This window comes from Gopherus evgoodei, chromosome 19 (assembly GCF_007399415.2).
Source record: "Gopherus evgoodei ecotype Sinaloan lineage chromosome 19, rGopEvg1_v1.p, whole genome shotgun sequence".
NCBI lineage: Eukaryota > Metazoa > Chordata > Testudines > Testudinidae > Gopherus > Gopherus evgoodei.
In genome coordinates, this window is record NC_044340.1 from 14,257,300 (window position 1) to 14,273,681 (window position 16,382).

Genomic DNA, 16,382 nt, shown 5'->3' on the forward strand with positions numbered 1-16,382 from the left:
ACAGTAAACCCTCAACTATTGGCGCAAGATCCTTCTCTGTAGTTCCAGCAATATAGAACAGCCTTCTCCGATCTCTCCATTTCATCTTTCGCATTTCACATCTCTCGCCTCTCTCTTGATTCTTCTCTTTCCTCTGCTGTTTATGGTTTTAACCCTGTAAAATCCATTATGAGATTTGGGGAGTCTGATTCCCTCCTCTCACTTACACCTGGGTAAATTAGGAGTAAATCCACTGACGTCAGTAGCATTGTATGGGTGTACAGAAGGGAGAAGTCAGCCCCACTGATTCATGCAAATACTGCTATGCGAATTAAAGTTTCATTGTGTTGTATTTTTACTGTGAGCTAGGCTAAGTTTCAGTCTCATTATGAGAATTTGTTCTTCCATTACAAGGATTAAGCTGATGAATATTACATAACCTGAAGAACTATATGGCTAAATACATTAAAGTTATTAATTATGCTGGTATCAATCTCTAGATGGCAGGGAAACATACTCTGCATTCCTGCTTCACAGCGGTGCAGCTAACAGAGGAGAGAAACTCTGTTAAATGGACCTACAAATTATCCTCTAGGAATAATTTCACTGTTCCACAGAGCCAGTAGCAGACAGCAGAATAGAATTCTCATCTTTACATCCAAAGTTTATTGGAGGCCTGTCCAGTTAGAAGGCAGCAAGAGGCAGAAGAAACCATAGCAAATGAAGAGTGTTTCCATTCTCCGTCTCTGTTTTGTTCTTATTTAGGGACCATTTAGTATCCAATTCCACAGGCAGCTCAGAGAAGAAAAACTGCATAATTTGCACTGTGAGCAACTCAAATTTCACAATTTTTTTTTGGCTGCTTGGCGGAATATAGATGAGGAGAGCTCCTTGAAGACACCCTCATTTAGATGCAATCTTCCCAGAAGCTGTTAGCTAAGAGCAGCGGACGCATTGGAAAAACACAAGGCGCCTATCCAGAAACGAAGGAGGGGAAAGGAGGACTTATAGGAACAGTGAGACTGATTCTCATTTGCATTGTGGCCCCTTTATACCACTATGGCAGCATAAATGGGTCTTGAAGTGAGTGGAAATTACACTGACTTCCTTTTGCTCCTGCAGAGTGGCATGAAGTGGCATCAGACCCAACGGTCCCTTTAAACTGCGCGCAGGTGCAGCCGCACAGCAATCTGGTAGCTACCGCACCTCTCGTGTGGCCGGGAGCGCAGGCAGCATCCAGGCCTTCAACCTGCCATAACCTGCAGCTGCTCTTCTTGGCACTGGAGACCATCAGGGAGGAGAGGTAAGGAGAAGAGTGAAAGAGGCAGGTGCTTCAGAGACCCCAGCAGGGGTCCTGCTCTGTTTGCCAGGCCTTCCTGCGGGAATCCAGGGCAGCAACTCTTGGTGCCATAGGAAGCCTCGAGCCAGCAGGGAGGAATAAGGAGCGTGGACTGCGGAGGGGCAGATGCACCATTTAGGTGGGTGGGGGGAGAGGCTCTTCATGGTCCCATTCCAGGGTTCAAGAAGCCAGCTGTGGAGATGCCAATCCCTACCGCTCGCAGGCTGCCAGGGCTGAAACGAGCCCCTGGCAGCCCTGCCCAGTGGGAGGAACGGGGGGAGGGAGAACCTGTGCCACCATCACAGTTCGTGCACTCCTGCCTGCTCTGGGCTGTGACAGCAACTCCCTCCTGGAGACCCCGGAGTCAGAGGTGAGAGCAGGGCTGGCTGAGGGACAGAGAGGGAAAGACCCTAAAATCCCTTCCCCCAAACAAGCCTTGAGCCAGCGGGGGTATAAGGAGCAGAGTGGGAGGAGCTCCTGGGAGGGGCTGGTGGGGGCTACCCCTCAAGGGCTGAAGTTCCTGGGAATGAGGGATGTAGGTCTCATGGGTGGGGTGGGGAGAGGAGGCATGGCTCTTGCTTTCCGGGTTTTCTAACTTTGTTTTCCAAAACTCTGGAGATTTGATAGATTCTCCACCCACTGCTACATGTGCATGTGCGATCTGTGTGTATATCTATTACTGACACGTCACTTTATAAACTCCTGACATTGTTCAATGCCATATAGTGAGAGAGACAAAGAAAAACAAAGAAGAAGTGTGAGCTTGCCCAAGGACAAAAACGGAGTGCTTAGTGAAGTCTGCAGCCCACACAGAACAAAGAAAATTTAGAGAGAACATTGGTCTGGCCGAAGGTAATGTTTTCAAAAGAGAACCCAGACATCTGGTCATTTAAGATCTTGGTATTTTTTAGAACTACGGGATCTAGTAGCCTCAGTGCCTTAGGCCACTTTCAGAAGAGATTTGGGGCATATCTACACTACAAGTGAAGGTGTGACTGCATCCACACAATGGCTTTAACCTAGCTAGCACTGATATCAATAATAGTGGAAACAAGGTAGCACAGGCTTTAACACAGACTAGCAAGCAATGTCCATATCCATGCTCTCTGGCTGGCGTATGCTATGGTTGCTAGCCCATCCTGAAGCCTGCACCAGCATGTTCACACATCTGTTGTTACAAGGCAAGGTCCTAGTGTAAATGGAAAGCTGGCTGTGGTTTGTTTCTGCACGGGCACAGAGTAGCTGCATGGGTATGAACCCCCAGTGTGGATGCACAGCACTAGTGTAAAAAGTGATTTGCACAGGGGTACACCCCACTGATACAATTCACTTTTTTTACACTAGTGCAACACATCTAACCTTATGTAGCTACACCAGTGGGGGGAAAAAACAACTGAGCACACACCTGGCTGGACAGAAAAAAGAGGAAAGAAAGGAGAGGAGGTGGAAGAGGAGGGAAGAAGGGGACGATCCTACCTCATAATATTTGCCATCTAAGTAGCAGCCGCAGTTGTGGGGAAGGATGCAACTCTTGCCGTTCAGGACGTAACCAGGGTCACACTGGCACCCTTCCACGCAGTAATGGTTACAGTCACTTTTCAGCCGAATGGCAGCACAGCGGGGCTGGCACACAGTCACACAGCTCTCGTAGTGACTGTTGGGAGGACAGCTGACAGCTGGAATGCAAGGGATAGGGCTTAGTGGGCAGGAGAAAATGGGCAGTCAACTCGTGAATTAACAGCCACCCTCACTCCTACCCACAAATGGCACAGTGCAGTAAGCTTAACTCTAGTAGTGTTAATACGAAGCTATAGGGCGAAATGGCAGGTATTCTTGAACTCCTTGACAAGAAGGAAAACCTACAGTCCAGGTTTGCAGAGGTGAAAGGCTGATACACAGACTCCCTCAGCTATCCAGCTCCCCAACTCCAAGCCCTGAAGAGGTCGGCCAATGGGCACATCCAAAGATTGCAAAGCACTTTGCAGGCACGAATTAAGATTCATACCACCAGGTAAGGCACATTTATCCCAATGTTACTGCTGGGTAAATTGAGGCACAGAGGAGGAAGTTGATCTTGGCAAGGAAAAGACCCCAAACAGCTAGTAATTTAAGATCTTGGTATTTTTTGGAATATCAGTGACTGGTACCCCAGTGTCCTGAGACAATTTTGTCTAAATTCCTCTAGCATTGAATTTGGATAGTGTTTTATCCTCACTTGCTAAAACCAAGGGACTTTGCTGCTCTGCTCTGTTAAGCTGCAATTCATATTCCAGCCCAGAAAAGGTTGCATTTTACTGGTGGGCGAAATCATCCCGATGTTAGATTAGCTAGTTCATTTGGGATGGAAGCTGTTGCATTAATGTAAGATGATCAGCATGGTCCTGGGTTACTGTGAGCCACACTTAAAACATTTCCATTTTAACACAAAATCCCCTAAGGCTTCACTGGTGGGGCTGGGATTGAGGAGATGTGGTCTGCCTATATGTAGTCTTTCACCTCTAGAGGGCCAAGTTCAAATCTCAGAATAGGTATGGTTGGCCTCCCATCCTTAGCCCCCATCTGGAATGGCCAGTGGTCTTTGCTCAAGAAAGACGCATAGGTTGTTGCTGGATATGACTGAAGACCATTAGCAGAACTACTACACCATTGTATCCTCAGCCAAGCACGTGAGCAGCCAGCAAAGCAGCCTCACTTAATGTACCACTTTCTTTTCTTCCTCCTCCTTCTCTATGCTTCTCTGGACTCTAGTGGTGCCCAGAAGCCACAATCAAGATTAGGGCTCCACTGGGCAAGGCGTGATGCACACACTATGAATCAGTTCCTGCCCTTAAGGCCTTACACTCTTAAAAGATAAGACAGAAGAAGAGGAAGGGAAACAGATGGCCAGAGAGGCAAGGTGTTTAGCCCAAACTCACACAACTGCCCAGAACCTGGACTCGAACCAAGGGCTCCTGAGGGCCAGTCCGGCACCTTATCACTAGACTACACTACTACTCTCCCTTCACCTATTCGCTCAGCTCCCTCTGGTGTTCCCAGCTATGCACCACCCCTTCTGCTCTGTTCAGTTCACCGATACAGAATGGAAGCCAACCCAGGCTAATGCTGTACCTAGCTCCAGCCCCCAGGAGCAAGTCCCTCCTACTCGGGAGCATTACGTTTTAAGTCATGGCTTTGAGACTAGAAAGAAGAATAAACCAAATTTAATTTTAAATCTTGTTAGTGATGAAAATTACTTTTTATCTGATTTGCCGGATGGTCTACCTACCGCAGAGGTTTGCAGCTCCATTGATGAGGGAGTTTAATTGAACAATGCATTGTAATCTTATTGACAATAGCAGGCAGCATCATTAGAACAAACACAATCTTCTCCTCCTATATAACTGATCAAATTCTTATTTAACAAATGAAGAATAGCTGCTCTCTTTTGAACTTTGGAGTTAACCCTTCCCCTCCCTGGATTTGCTACGAGGTGCGAGATGCTCTAAACCATGTGGCTCCTGACTATTCTATTATGCTCTTTATGGATTGGCTACAGGGTTTAAACCTAGGATTTTCAGTATAGATCTTGTACCACTTGAGCTAAATGGGTAGCTCCATTAGCAGGCAGCAGTAGTAGGCCGTTATCAATTGGCCCAACCACTAGAGAGGGGAACATGACATACTGTGCCAGTGTGCTACTTCTACATTACAAGTACAGATGTATAGAGGGAGCCAGCTACAACACACTTGTGCCCCTGGCACTTACCACTCCCTCCCTTGGGATGGTATCTGAGCGCCTTGCGATCATTAATGTATTTATCCTCACAGCACTCCTGAGGACAGTATCATCCCCTTTTTACACTGGTGAAACTGAGGCACACAGGGTAAGAGACTTGCCCAGGGTCACACAGAGAGTCTGAGGCACAGCCAGGAATTGAACCCCCATCTTCTGAGTCCCAAGCCATACTTTCTCCATAGATCCACTGGGCAGGGCAGGGCAGAGGAGAACCTGACCACACCCCCAGGCTGTGCTGAAGCACTTGACTATCCAAAATTTTAGCAGGGTCCAGAGACGACATTAAAACTCAGCCAGGTTCCTTTGCCACTAGAGCCATGCTCTGACTTTGTTGGGGTGCAACCATGTTGTAAACGGGTTCCCTGACAGCTGTCTTTATAACATGGACAGGATCTCAAGCCTTGTCCACAATACATTTGAATCACTATGCTTCGCCGGTTAGACAGTTCTAGCGTGGGGAGACTCTTTTCCAAATGGAGCTGAGCCTCTGCAGCTCCCCGTGAAATGCACACGTCCTGGGTATGAGATGCCTGTCATTACACCATGCTACAAGGCCCATCTGCAGGCTTTGTAATGTGGTGATCACACAACAGGTTGCTGGCACAGCGCACACCCACACAGAACATGGCTGAAAGATGGTCCGAAAGCAAGCCAATGTGTTGTGCTTTCAGCCGCCTCGGGAGCAGGCCTGCACCTTGGCTCTCGCACGGCTCCTCTGCTGAGCAGAGAGAAATGCAAACCAACAGCCTGTTTAAAAACACAGTTACATTGGGGAATCCGGTTACAACTCACTTGCCTGCTAACCCATTTACAAACATGGCTCGGATCTGTAGTTCTGAGTGGATCTTACCCAGGAGATGTCTGCTTTAAAATCTTCGTTTGACCTGGGCTTTAGTATTTTTGGCAAAACACAATGAAGTTCTAGTGTGCAGTGCATGTTGGAATCATGTACCCAATGCTGCAATTTGATCTATGCAGGCAGATGCTTTTGTATCAAACCCAAGGGCTTCACTGGGGCTCGGCAAGCGCTGGACTGCAGAAGTGGGGCCTCTGTTTGAAACTGCATTTGATATAACTTCTTGTGGTTGTATTTGCAGTGTAGATAGGGCTTAATCCAATGAGGGGTGGTTTGTAGCACCACATGGCTAACTCAGTTCTCAGGGAAATAAAAACCCTGTTCTCATCCAGATTGGGGAGACCAAGCTAGAAACCTCCTAGCATCAACCATGGCATGCCACCAAGCCTAGCACCTGAGTAGATTTGCATACAATACAAACAACAGCCCTCCTGACCGTTACACCGCCCAGGCCCAGGGTTTTTGAACAAGCCTGGAGAAATACCGAGAGACAAACTTGTTTTCTGCTAAATTCTTAGGAAACCTTCAGATTTAGTGACTGCCCCATAATTCATCCTCCTGCAGCTCCATTTCCTTTACGAATCTGTGGACACGAGTGATAATCTCCTGTGACTCTGGTACACCTCTCTTTCATGCTGAGTTCTCTGTTGACCTATTTTTCTTCCCTCTCTCTTATCATCGGTATCATTTTTAATCCATTATTTTTGGTTTTGCCGTTATTATGGGGCCTAACCTTGGTTCTTCTCCTTAGGAATTCCCGGAGTGTCAAGGATTCCTCGTCCCCATATTCACCACCTCCCCCCACAAAAGCTAGACATCACGGCAATCATACTCATCATCACTAACAATAATGTTTGCATAGTGCTTTCCTGCCATGCATCTCAGAAAATTCCCAAACACTAGGCCACCCTCGTAGTTCCTGTTCTACAGATGAGAAGTTCTACACAAGGAGGTTCAATGACCTGCCCAAGGTCCTGCAGCAGGCCAGTGACAGAGCTGAAAACAGAACTCAGGTGTCCTGGCTCCCAGTTCTGTGCCCTATCCGCAGGGCAACGCTGTCTCACGAGGCTCATCCCTCCATGGAGGTGTCTACGATGCTGCCGCCTCTCAGAACTTTGCAGTGCAGCTCCATAGAGCTGCTACAGAGATTACCTATGCTGCTTGGCTGGGACCTGAACTCTGTTTCCCTCGCCTCTGGGAGACTGAGTTTCTCTAATTATGCACGAGTAAGGGCAGTGCTCTGCAGGGACCACTGAGAACTAGCTCAGTTTCCATAGCCCATCCAGTGCCTGCCACCAAGATGGCCAGCCAGAGGGCCAATTAGCACCAGTGGTTTTGTGATGCAGACACTTGTCCACTAGGAACTGGGCCAATTCATCTCATGCCGGTCACCGAGAACAGTCATCAGATGGCACCAGTGACTGGATTTGAAGCTAGCTCCCTCTACTCTGTATTGCCATTTTCTCCCCGCATCGTCCCCCTCTCTTTGGAGAGGGAAACTTTAGGTTTTGCACACACAAAGACAGACCCTTTGCTGCAGTTGCTATTGAAGTCAGTGGAGCAACACCAGCTGAGGACCTGGTCCAAAAGCAGATGATCATCCAAGTAATTTACAGGGGCAAAGGTAGAAGGAAAAGGTTCTGCTTACAGCACGAGGTGAAGTTCCTCCAGCCGGTGATGGCTATTCCCTGGGTTTGGCAGGTGCTGGCGTAATTCTGCAGCCAGCTGCAGGCGGTCTGGACAGCTCCCCCATCGATGCAGGTGTCAAACAGGCAGTTCTTGTAGAAGAAGCCGGGGTTGACTTTGCTATGGCACTTGGCGAAGACACTGCTTTTGCTGGGGATTAGACTGCACAGCTGCTGGGGTTTCCAGAACCCTTCCACCTTACTGCAGGTGGGGCACCTGTCACCACAGCCCACCTGGCAAAAGGTGTCCCGCTTCACCCAGCTCTGGCCGAAGTCATTGATGTTGGAGGCCACCAGCCCGCTGGAGGTCTCTAGTTCATCACCGGGATTGCCGTTGTAGCGGCCACAGAGGCCATAGGTGTTGTTCTGGAGGCTTCGCGGGACGGTAATGGAAAGGAAGGTCTTCCAGTCATACACAACCTTCAGCCCAAAGTCGGTCTCCACCACAATGTGGAAGCCAAAGGCAAAGATGTTCACCTTCCCTTGGCCCAGCTTCAAGGGCAGGTAGAGACGCTCATTGTTAATCTGCAAGGACACAGAAGCGGATGGGTAATTATTAATCTGCAAGGACTTGAAGGTAGGATCAAGGGATGCCATTTGTTTTAGGATATGCACCTCATGGGAGATGCTCTGTTGTGCCAGCTGTGACTGTGATGCAGCTCTTAGAAGAAGCAAGTGATGGTTATCATAATAATTATAACAACAACAACCTGGATGAAGCACTGGAGGATGCTGCATGGCGCAGGAGTTGGACTAGATCTGGCTCCCAGCTTTTTCCAGATTGGGGTTCTCTTTTCCATACTGTGTGCTGTTTGCGAGCACCTCTGTTCCAGGACTGGTGTAGACAGTGCAAAGAAAAAAGCTACCCAGTGGGTACATCTGTACCACAATCACAGGGTGTGACTGTTGCTCGAGTACACATACCTGAGCCAGCTTTAATCTAGCTACCTCGAGTTCCCGAGCAGTGAAGCTGCAGTAGTACAAGCCTGCCTGGGACCCTGGGTAATTACTTGGGTGGCTAGCTCATGCTGAAGCAGTTGCTGCTGTGGCTTCACTGTGCTGGTACCCAATGTAGCCATATTAAAACTCTCTCAGGTACGTCTTCATAGACCTGTCTTAAGAAAATACCTAGAATCTACATCACTCATTTCTTCTCTCACAAGAAACCGATCTGCAGGTCCCAGACATCTGCTACCACTTGGCAGAGAGGCCACCAAAGTGACAATAATTAGAAATGGGCCCAGAGCTGTGAAGTTCTGACCCAGAGTTGGATCTCAGTCAAAGCCTGGGCACGTTTGGAGTCAGTATTTTGCTTTGGCTCTTACGGAAATAGGTTCTATTGGGACACCAGGTTCCAGATTCCACAGACTTTTGCCTCACAGCCTCCAGCAGTGCACCTCTAGGAACTGACAGCATAGACCGCCCAGACGAGCGCCAGTGGAATATCAGATCATGACTGTGACGATCTGGGAAAGTTCCTAATGTTTTCTCTGAGTACTGTGTTGGTGCCTCAGTGTCCCCATGGCAGTTCTTAAGTATCTGGCAGAGCCAAGGGCCAGTGCACCTAAATGCCTGACACTCTGTCTCCTAGCAACTGAGGGCCTGGGCCCCTCCTCTGCAAAGGTGCCAGCTGAAGGTGTTGGAGACAAAGGGATCAGGTGACCTCCTGGCCCGGGAAAGGAGCTGAGCAGAGAGGAGGGGCTGGGAGGGGTTGTTAGTCTGGAGCTGGCTGGGGTCAAGGGTGGAGGGCAGACCTGGGGGTCTGGCTCACTACCCCCCAGAATGGACCCAGCCGAGGGGTCCGGTTCGCTGTATCTACAAGCTCTGTTTTAGACCCTGTTCCTGTCATCGAATAAACCTCTGTTTTACTGGCTGGCTGAGAGTCACGTCTGACTGCAAAGTGGGGGTGCAGAACCCGGTGGCTTCCCCAGGACCCCGCTGGGGTGGACTCGCTGTGGGAAGCGCACGGAGGGGCAGAGGATGCTGAATGCTCCAAGGAGAGACCCAGGAGGTGAAGCTGTGTGAGCTTCTTGCCCTGAACAAGTCTGCTCCAAGGTAGAGGAGGTTCCCCAAAGTCCTGACTGGCTTGGTGGGGAGCAGTTCCAGAGCATCGCCCGGGGACTCCGTGACAACTGGTGGCAGCGGTGGGATGTACTGCACCCCGTGAATGGCGCTGCTTGCAGTAAGTGACTGGGGAGCAGTAAAACAAAGGAGGGATAATGAGGACCAGGCGTGCTGAAGGCTCAGAGAGGGACGGTTTCAGGGGGCAGTTAACCTCTGGGAGCGTGTGACCAGCGAGAAGGACTGTTGGAGTAACAGGGTCCCCCTGAGGACTGCAGCGAGCAGTCTCAGGGGCGGAGGAGCTTGCCGCTCGACCCTGGGAGAGAGAAGGATTTTTGCAGTAGCAGGGTTCCCCGGGGGATTGCAGGAGCAGTCCCAGGGGTGGAGGAGTCTGCAGCTCGACCCTGGCAAAGAGGTGGTGATCACGAGAAGAGCTGGCACACCAGGGGTTCTTCCTGGAAACCATGGGGGAGCCAAGAGCACACAGGCCTGTGAGTCCAGAGCCACTTGGGAACGGTGAAGTGATGGCCTATCACCATCTCCTTGAGAAGGACATTGTGATCCTGTGCACAAAGAGAGGGTTACGCATGGGGAAATTCACCAAGGCACAGTTAATCGTGCAGTTGAAGGAGAAGCACCGCTCTGAGGAGCAGATTCCTGGCCCAGATGGGGCTACAAGAGGATCTGAGAGCAGCTGGAGCATCAGCCAGGCATCCCCGGGAGTCTGGTCCCCAATCAGACGAGGGTCTTCACGATTGGGTTCCCCATCAGGAGATTGGAGACGGATGGGATGGGAGCAGAGCCCGAGAGAGCGCGAGGACCGTGAGAGAGAGCAAGAGCCCGAGGAAAAGCTGCAGAAGAAGCAGCAGCAGCGTGGACTGGTGATGGTGGAGCAGAGAGACATAGGGGGCTGCCCAGGGGTCAGTGGGGAAACACGCCTGCGAGGGCGAGACCCTGGGACAGAGAGAGCTGTGGTGGTGCAGCCCCAGATGCTGAGGGACTGTGGGACCTGGGTGAAGTTCCCTGGGGTGAGGCCCCTCACCCTGCCTATGGCCCAGATCCCTGTGCAGACCCAGGAGTGGTTGGGCTGGCTGGTGGTTGGGGTTCTCCAGGATATCGGCTGGAAGGCCCTGTTGGGGGGTGACTGTCTCCCCATGGGACAGGATCCAGGCCCCGCTCCTGTAATGGCCGAGGGTTTGAATTCAAATCCAGGGAACCAATTGGCTAGGATTGAAATGGTCAGTGAAAATGCAAATAACCTGGCTGGCAGGGGGGAGGGGCTGCTGGGCTCAGGATATCTGCCTACCTGTAACCAGCCCCCTGGGGCTGAGAGGGAGGGAGAGATGCTCCCTGCCCCCCTGCACACCGGAGAGGGGGCTCACGCTGGCTCTGATGCTGTGACCAGAGCAGAGAGCTCGCTGCCTGCCCCCACTGGGACAGCAAGGGCAGCGCTGAGCACGGGGGGAGCTGAGACCCCAGCTGAGTGGGGGGACACCCAGGCAGGGCAGGTCAGCTGCCAAACAGGTTTGCCTGGTCCAGACGTGCTGCTGGGAAGTGATTACACAGCAGGAAGGGAGCTACCAGGGACAGGGCTCAGGGGGGCTGTGACCCCAGGTCCAGCCAGCGAGAGGGAGCAGGTCCCACTCCCTGCCCCAGCCGCTGAATCCCAGACTGAGCTGCAGAAGGATCCCTCCTTGGAGAAGCTGAGAGAACTTGCTGGCCACAGCGCTGCAAACCCCCTTTGGGAAGGCTGCAGGGACAGAGTCCTGCAGGAGGAGGGATTCCTGTACCGGGAATGGGCTCCCCAAGGGGAAGTAGAACTGGGGGGAATCGGGAGGCAGCTGGTGGTGCCCCAGGAATCCACAGGGTTCTTCCCGTTCGAGCTGCTGGATGGGAGGAGAGTGAGGGGACCCCTGGACCGGAAGGGGGAGGATTGGATGGAGAAGGGGGAAGATCCCCAGGGGGATCTCTTCCCTGAGGTGGGAGCCAATCTCCCCATCAGGTGTTCCCCGTTCAGAGTCACTGGGAAAGCAGTCCAGAGCCTGGAGAGAGAGGTCAGGGACATGCTGGCTTTAGATGGGATCCAGCCATTTTACAGCCCATGGGCCTCACCCATGGGGCTGATCCCCAAGGGATACAGGAAGATCTGGTTTTATGGGGGCTATCAGAAGCTTAAAGCCATCACAGTGTCCGATGCCGACCCCATGCCTAGGCCTGGGGAGATTCTAGACAAGCTGAGAGGAATGAAAAACTTGGCCCTGGCAAACACTAATAACATGTGCATCTTTAGCCAGACCTGGGAGGAACAGGTGTCCCAGGTAGAGGGGGCTGGGCTGCCTCAAGGAAGTGGGACTGACGGTAAAAGCTGGAAAGTGCAAGGGGGGACGGCAGAGGTGTTGTGTCTGCGCCACAAAGTGGGAAGCGGCTGCCCACGCCCAGAGCTGGCAAAGGCCAAGATGGGGGCTCTTAACCAAGGAAGCCCGAATCACAGACCAGAGTGCTGGGAAAAGACCCAATCCCAGCTTGAAGCCCAGGGGGTACTGGGGTGGCAAAGGGTGTGGGCTGCATAAACCTTCCCACATGCGGTCTGCAAGTGCCATCAAGCACACCCGACCTAAGGGAGGGCGTGAGACTGGACTGTCCTGGTGTAACTCACACCAAGAGATGGGAGAGATGCTGGGGCATCCATGGGAACCTTGGTGGGTTCGAACTTCCCCAGGTCACTGGCTGAAGTGACCTCGCTCAGTTCGGTCTCGAAGGGGGGAGAGATGTGACGATCTGGGAAAGTTCCTAATGTTTTCTCTGAGTACTGTGTTGGTGCCTCAGTGTCCCCATGGCAGTTCTTAAGTATCTGGCAGAGCCAAGGGCCAGTGCACCTAAATGCCTGACACTCTGTCTCCTAGCAACTGAGGGCCTGGGCCCCTCCTCTGCAAAGGTGCCAGCTGAAGGTGTTGGAGACAAAGGGATCAGGTGACCTCCTGGCCCGGGAAAGGAGCTGAGCAGAGAGGAGGGGCTGGGAGGGGTTGTTAGTCTGGAGCTGGCTGGGGTCAAGGGTGGAGGGCAGACCTGGGGGTCTGGCTCACTACCCCCCAGAATGGACCCAGCCGAGGGGTCCGGTTCGCTGTATCTACAAGCTCTGTTTTAGACCCTGTTCCTGTCATCGAATAAACCTCTGTTTTACTGGCTGGCTGAGAGTCACGTCTGACTGCAAAGTGGGGGTGCAGAACCCGGTGGCTTCCCCAGGACCCCGCTGGGGTGGACTCGCTGTGGGAAGCGCATGGAGGGGCAGAGGATGCTGAATGCTCCAAGGAGAGACCCAGGAGGTGAAGCTGTGTGAGCTTCTTGCCCTGAACAAGTCTGCTCCAAGGTAGAGGAGGTTCCCCAAAGTCCTGACTGGCTTGGTGGGGAGCAGTTCCAGAGCATCGCCCGGGGACTCCGTGACAATGACAGGGAACCTCCTCCTGCTAAGAAGCACTCCATGATGCCCAAGGAGGCTGCATCATGCCCTACAGGCTGTTCAGTGATCACTCAGTGCTTCTGCTCTTTGCAAGAGCTCTGTTTTATTCAGAGTCCAGTTCCAGGTAATTATGCATAACAAAAGCTTCATAACACCCACCCAGACTCACTATTTGGGACGTCCAGCCCTTAAAGGCACCACCTCTAACACCACGCCGCAGCTTGTTTAGTTACCAGCTGCCAGGTTCTGCTCCGAAAACAATCAGACCTTGGAAGTCAGTTAGAACCTCACCCACTTTGCTTGCAGCCCCTAAGAGAACTCAGAAATCCAATCCCTTTCCTGTCTTGACATGGTTACCCAGTATCCTGCAAATCTTCCTCATGCAGCTCCCCTGTGGAGTTCTCACAAGAGTTTCATACGCACAGGCAGGCTTGGACCCTCCAATGCAGCTTGCTGGGGCTTTATCCTTCCAGAAAGCAAATGTCACTCTCGATCTCTATAAAATGATGGAGGCAGCACAGGGGAAAACAGAAGGCCCCCTTTAGAAAGTCAAGTCAATGGCAGCCTTATGAAATGAGAGGCGTGGAGCAGCAGAAAATGCTCAGATAGGAACCATAAGGCATTCTGGAGACAGAATGTGTTCAGGACCCAAGAGCTACAGCAGACAAGGGTGCACAAGACCATGGGTCAGGATCTACCAAAACTTCACCAGCTTCCAATAGCATCAACTCCTGCCCTGTCCCCGATTAGCTGGCAGTGTGTACTGTGCTCAACTGAGTCCCACAACCCCAGGCTGCAGCCTATCCCTCCACCCCTCTACCCTCTGGGTCATGTTGTGACCAGACGACTCACCAGCACCGTGTATTTGTAGGCCCGGTGGATGACTATGTTATAATTGAAGACGTTCACCTCAACTTGCTTCACCCACAAGGCCAGGGATGGGTCCCGGTCCTCGTTCTTGGCCGTAATGGTGAATCTGGGGAAAGTATCTGACTTCTCCACCCGCTGCCTGGAGAGCGTTGTGCAAAGGACCAGTGGGCAGCTGCTCTGGAAGTCAAACGAGAATCCATCAAAGGTCAAGTAATGGCCATAGCCGGAGACGATGCAGGAGGCATCCGTGCGGGGCTGGCAGTAGTAGAGGCCATTCTCCTCCAGGCAGTACTCATCATCCTTGCAGGAGATGTTCTCGCAGCGCACGCTGTTGTCAGACCCATTGCAGTAGCAGAAGAAGTGGCAGTCGATGTCCATCCAGAAGGTCTGATTGGTGGAGAGCTGATGCCCCTCAAAATTACAGCCACACTCACTCCTGGGGACACACTGGGACCCTTGGAAGGCAAAGCCCTCGTTGCACTGACAGCCCTCCATGCAGGTGTCCACACAGACGGGGCCGATGACCAGGGTTTCGCAGGTCTCAGTGCAGGACATGCACTCCTCGAAGTGGCTATTTTCAGGGCACTGGAGAGCTGGAGGCAATGAAACACACACAACGTCAATGGCTTATTGGGGAGAAAGGATCCACCGTCACCAGCAATGGAGATTCAGGTCAGAGAGAAGGAGGATGCGGGATCAGCAAGCAAAGAGCAAGTTGTGGTATTGGGGACAGTGCCACACAAGCTACTGTTAAAGAAACCAACCGTACTCCCCGCCCCCAGCCCTGGCAACCTCCTGTCCCATTTTCACTTCCCATCTCCTCTGATTTCTCCCTCCCCAACCTGCCACCATATCTGGTTTCCTGTTCATCCCCTTCTGCCTCCAGCTCTCTGTCTCGTTTCAGGATCCAGTTCAGTCTGGCCTTTTTGATAATCTCTGTGGATTTTCTTCCCCTGGCCTCCCTCAGAGCTTCTCCCCCTCCATCTCTCTGGTCTTGTCCTTCTCCTTTTCCCTTTGACTGCCCCATCTGTCTGAAACACCTGCCTCCATCAGAGACGCTGACCTAGTTCACCGCATGAATCGCACCTTAATGCCTTTCTTTTGCCTTCAGCTCACAGCTGCAACTGCGCGTTCCTCCTCCATTGCCCTCCTCCATGAATCCCATCCTGTCCCCTCTCTGCTGCCACATACACACCAGCACATGGCACTCAGGCTCTTGCCTTCAAGAACTCCTAGCCCCAAGCCTCCACCTCTAGGCTCTCGTTTCCTAAGCATCTCCTGGTTCTCTTGCCCTACCGCTCCCTTCATCTCTTTCACCCGCTCTCAGCTTCATGCCCTCGACCAATGCAGCCCCTTACACCTGGATCAACCTCCCCTCTGCGTATCTGCTCCATCTCTCCTCCTCCTCTTCTCTGCACCTTCCCATTTATTTATTCTTCCATGTCTCATCTCCTGTGTCTCAGGACCACATTCAGGGAGATTCTGAGCATTCTCAAGCCCCATGGGGCTCAGCACCTTGCTGGATCACAGACCCTTACTCTGCAAGTTCTTTGTGCCAGGGAACAGGTGCTGCTTGTCACAGATAGTCTGTGGTTGTTATTGGTATGGATCACTGATATGACTCTGCAAACGTGCACAGTTGCTCCACAAACCTGTAGCAACTGTGCACATTTGCAGAATAGTATCAGTGATCTGCATCAATAACCACCATGGACTATCTGTGACATGTCCTCAGCAGTATGAAAAGACCATTATGTTCTATTGGGAGTCAGTGGATAGAGCACTAGACAGGGACTCAGGAGTCCTGGGTTCTATTCCCAACTCTGCCACTGACCTGACGGGTGACCTTGGCTAAGTCACTTGCCTTCTCTGTGCCTTAGTTTGCCCATCCATCTTTTGATTTAGCCCTTCTTTGAAGCCTGTAGTGCTATGCGATCTACTGATGAAATGTGCTATATAAGAACCAGGGATTCTTATGTTATTATTGTATTAATTGTGCAGAAACATCAGTTCGCCAACAGTCCGTTCTAAATTGCAGGTGGTCGACTTTTCTGGACTCATGGTCCACATCCTGCTTCTCTCCTATCATCATCACTAATATTTGCATTACAGTATCAATACAAGATGGTCCCTGACTTGAATAATTTACAATCTAAACAGGCAAGCTGGACAACGGTAGGAGGGGAAACTGAGGAACAGGGTGAGAAAGCGACTTTTCCAAGGGCACAAAGCAGGTCAGTGTCAGAGCCAGGAATAGAACCTCAGATCTCGTGACCCTGAGGGCCCTGTTCACTAGACCATGCGGCCTCTCCTCCCCTCTCCCTTCCACAGACTCCCATAAGCCCTCTGTTTGAGAGATG

The 16,382-nt window shown here is 51.6% G+C and overlaps 1 protein-coding gene across 1 annotated transcript in view; it reads right to left on the reverse strand.

Annotated features, from left to right (window-relative positions):
• Nucleotides 1-16,382, reverse strand: part of TECTA (tectorin alpha) — a 63,640-nt gene that overhangs the window by 20,375 nt on the left and 26,883 nt on the right. The window contains exons 11-13 of the mRNA XM_030538093.1: nt 14,005-14,615; nt 7,598-8,159; nt 2,795-2,994 (exon numbers count right to left, since the gene is read on the reverse strand). Coding sequence (XP_030393953.1) covers nt 2,795-2,994; nt 7,598-8,159; nt 14,005-14,615 — 1,373 coding nt within the window. The remainder of the gene's footprint in view (nt 1-2,794; nt 2,995-7,597; nt 8,160-14,004; nt 14,616-16,382) is intronic.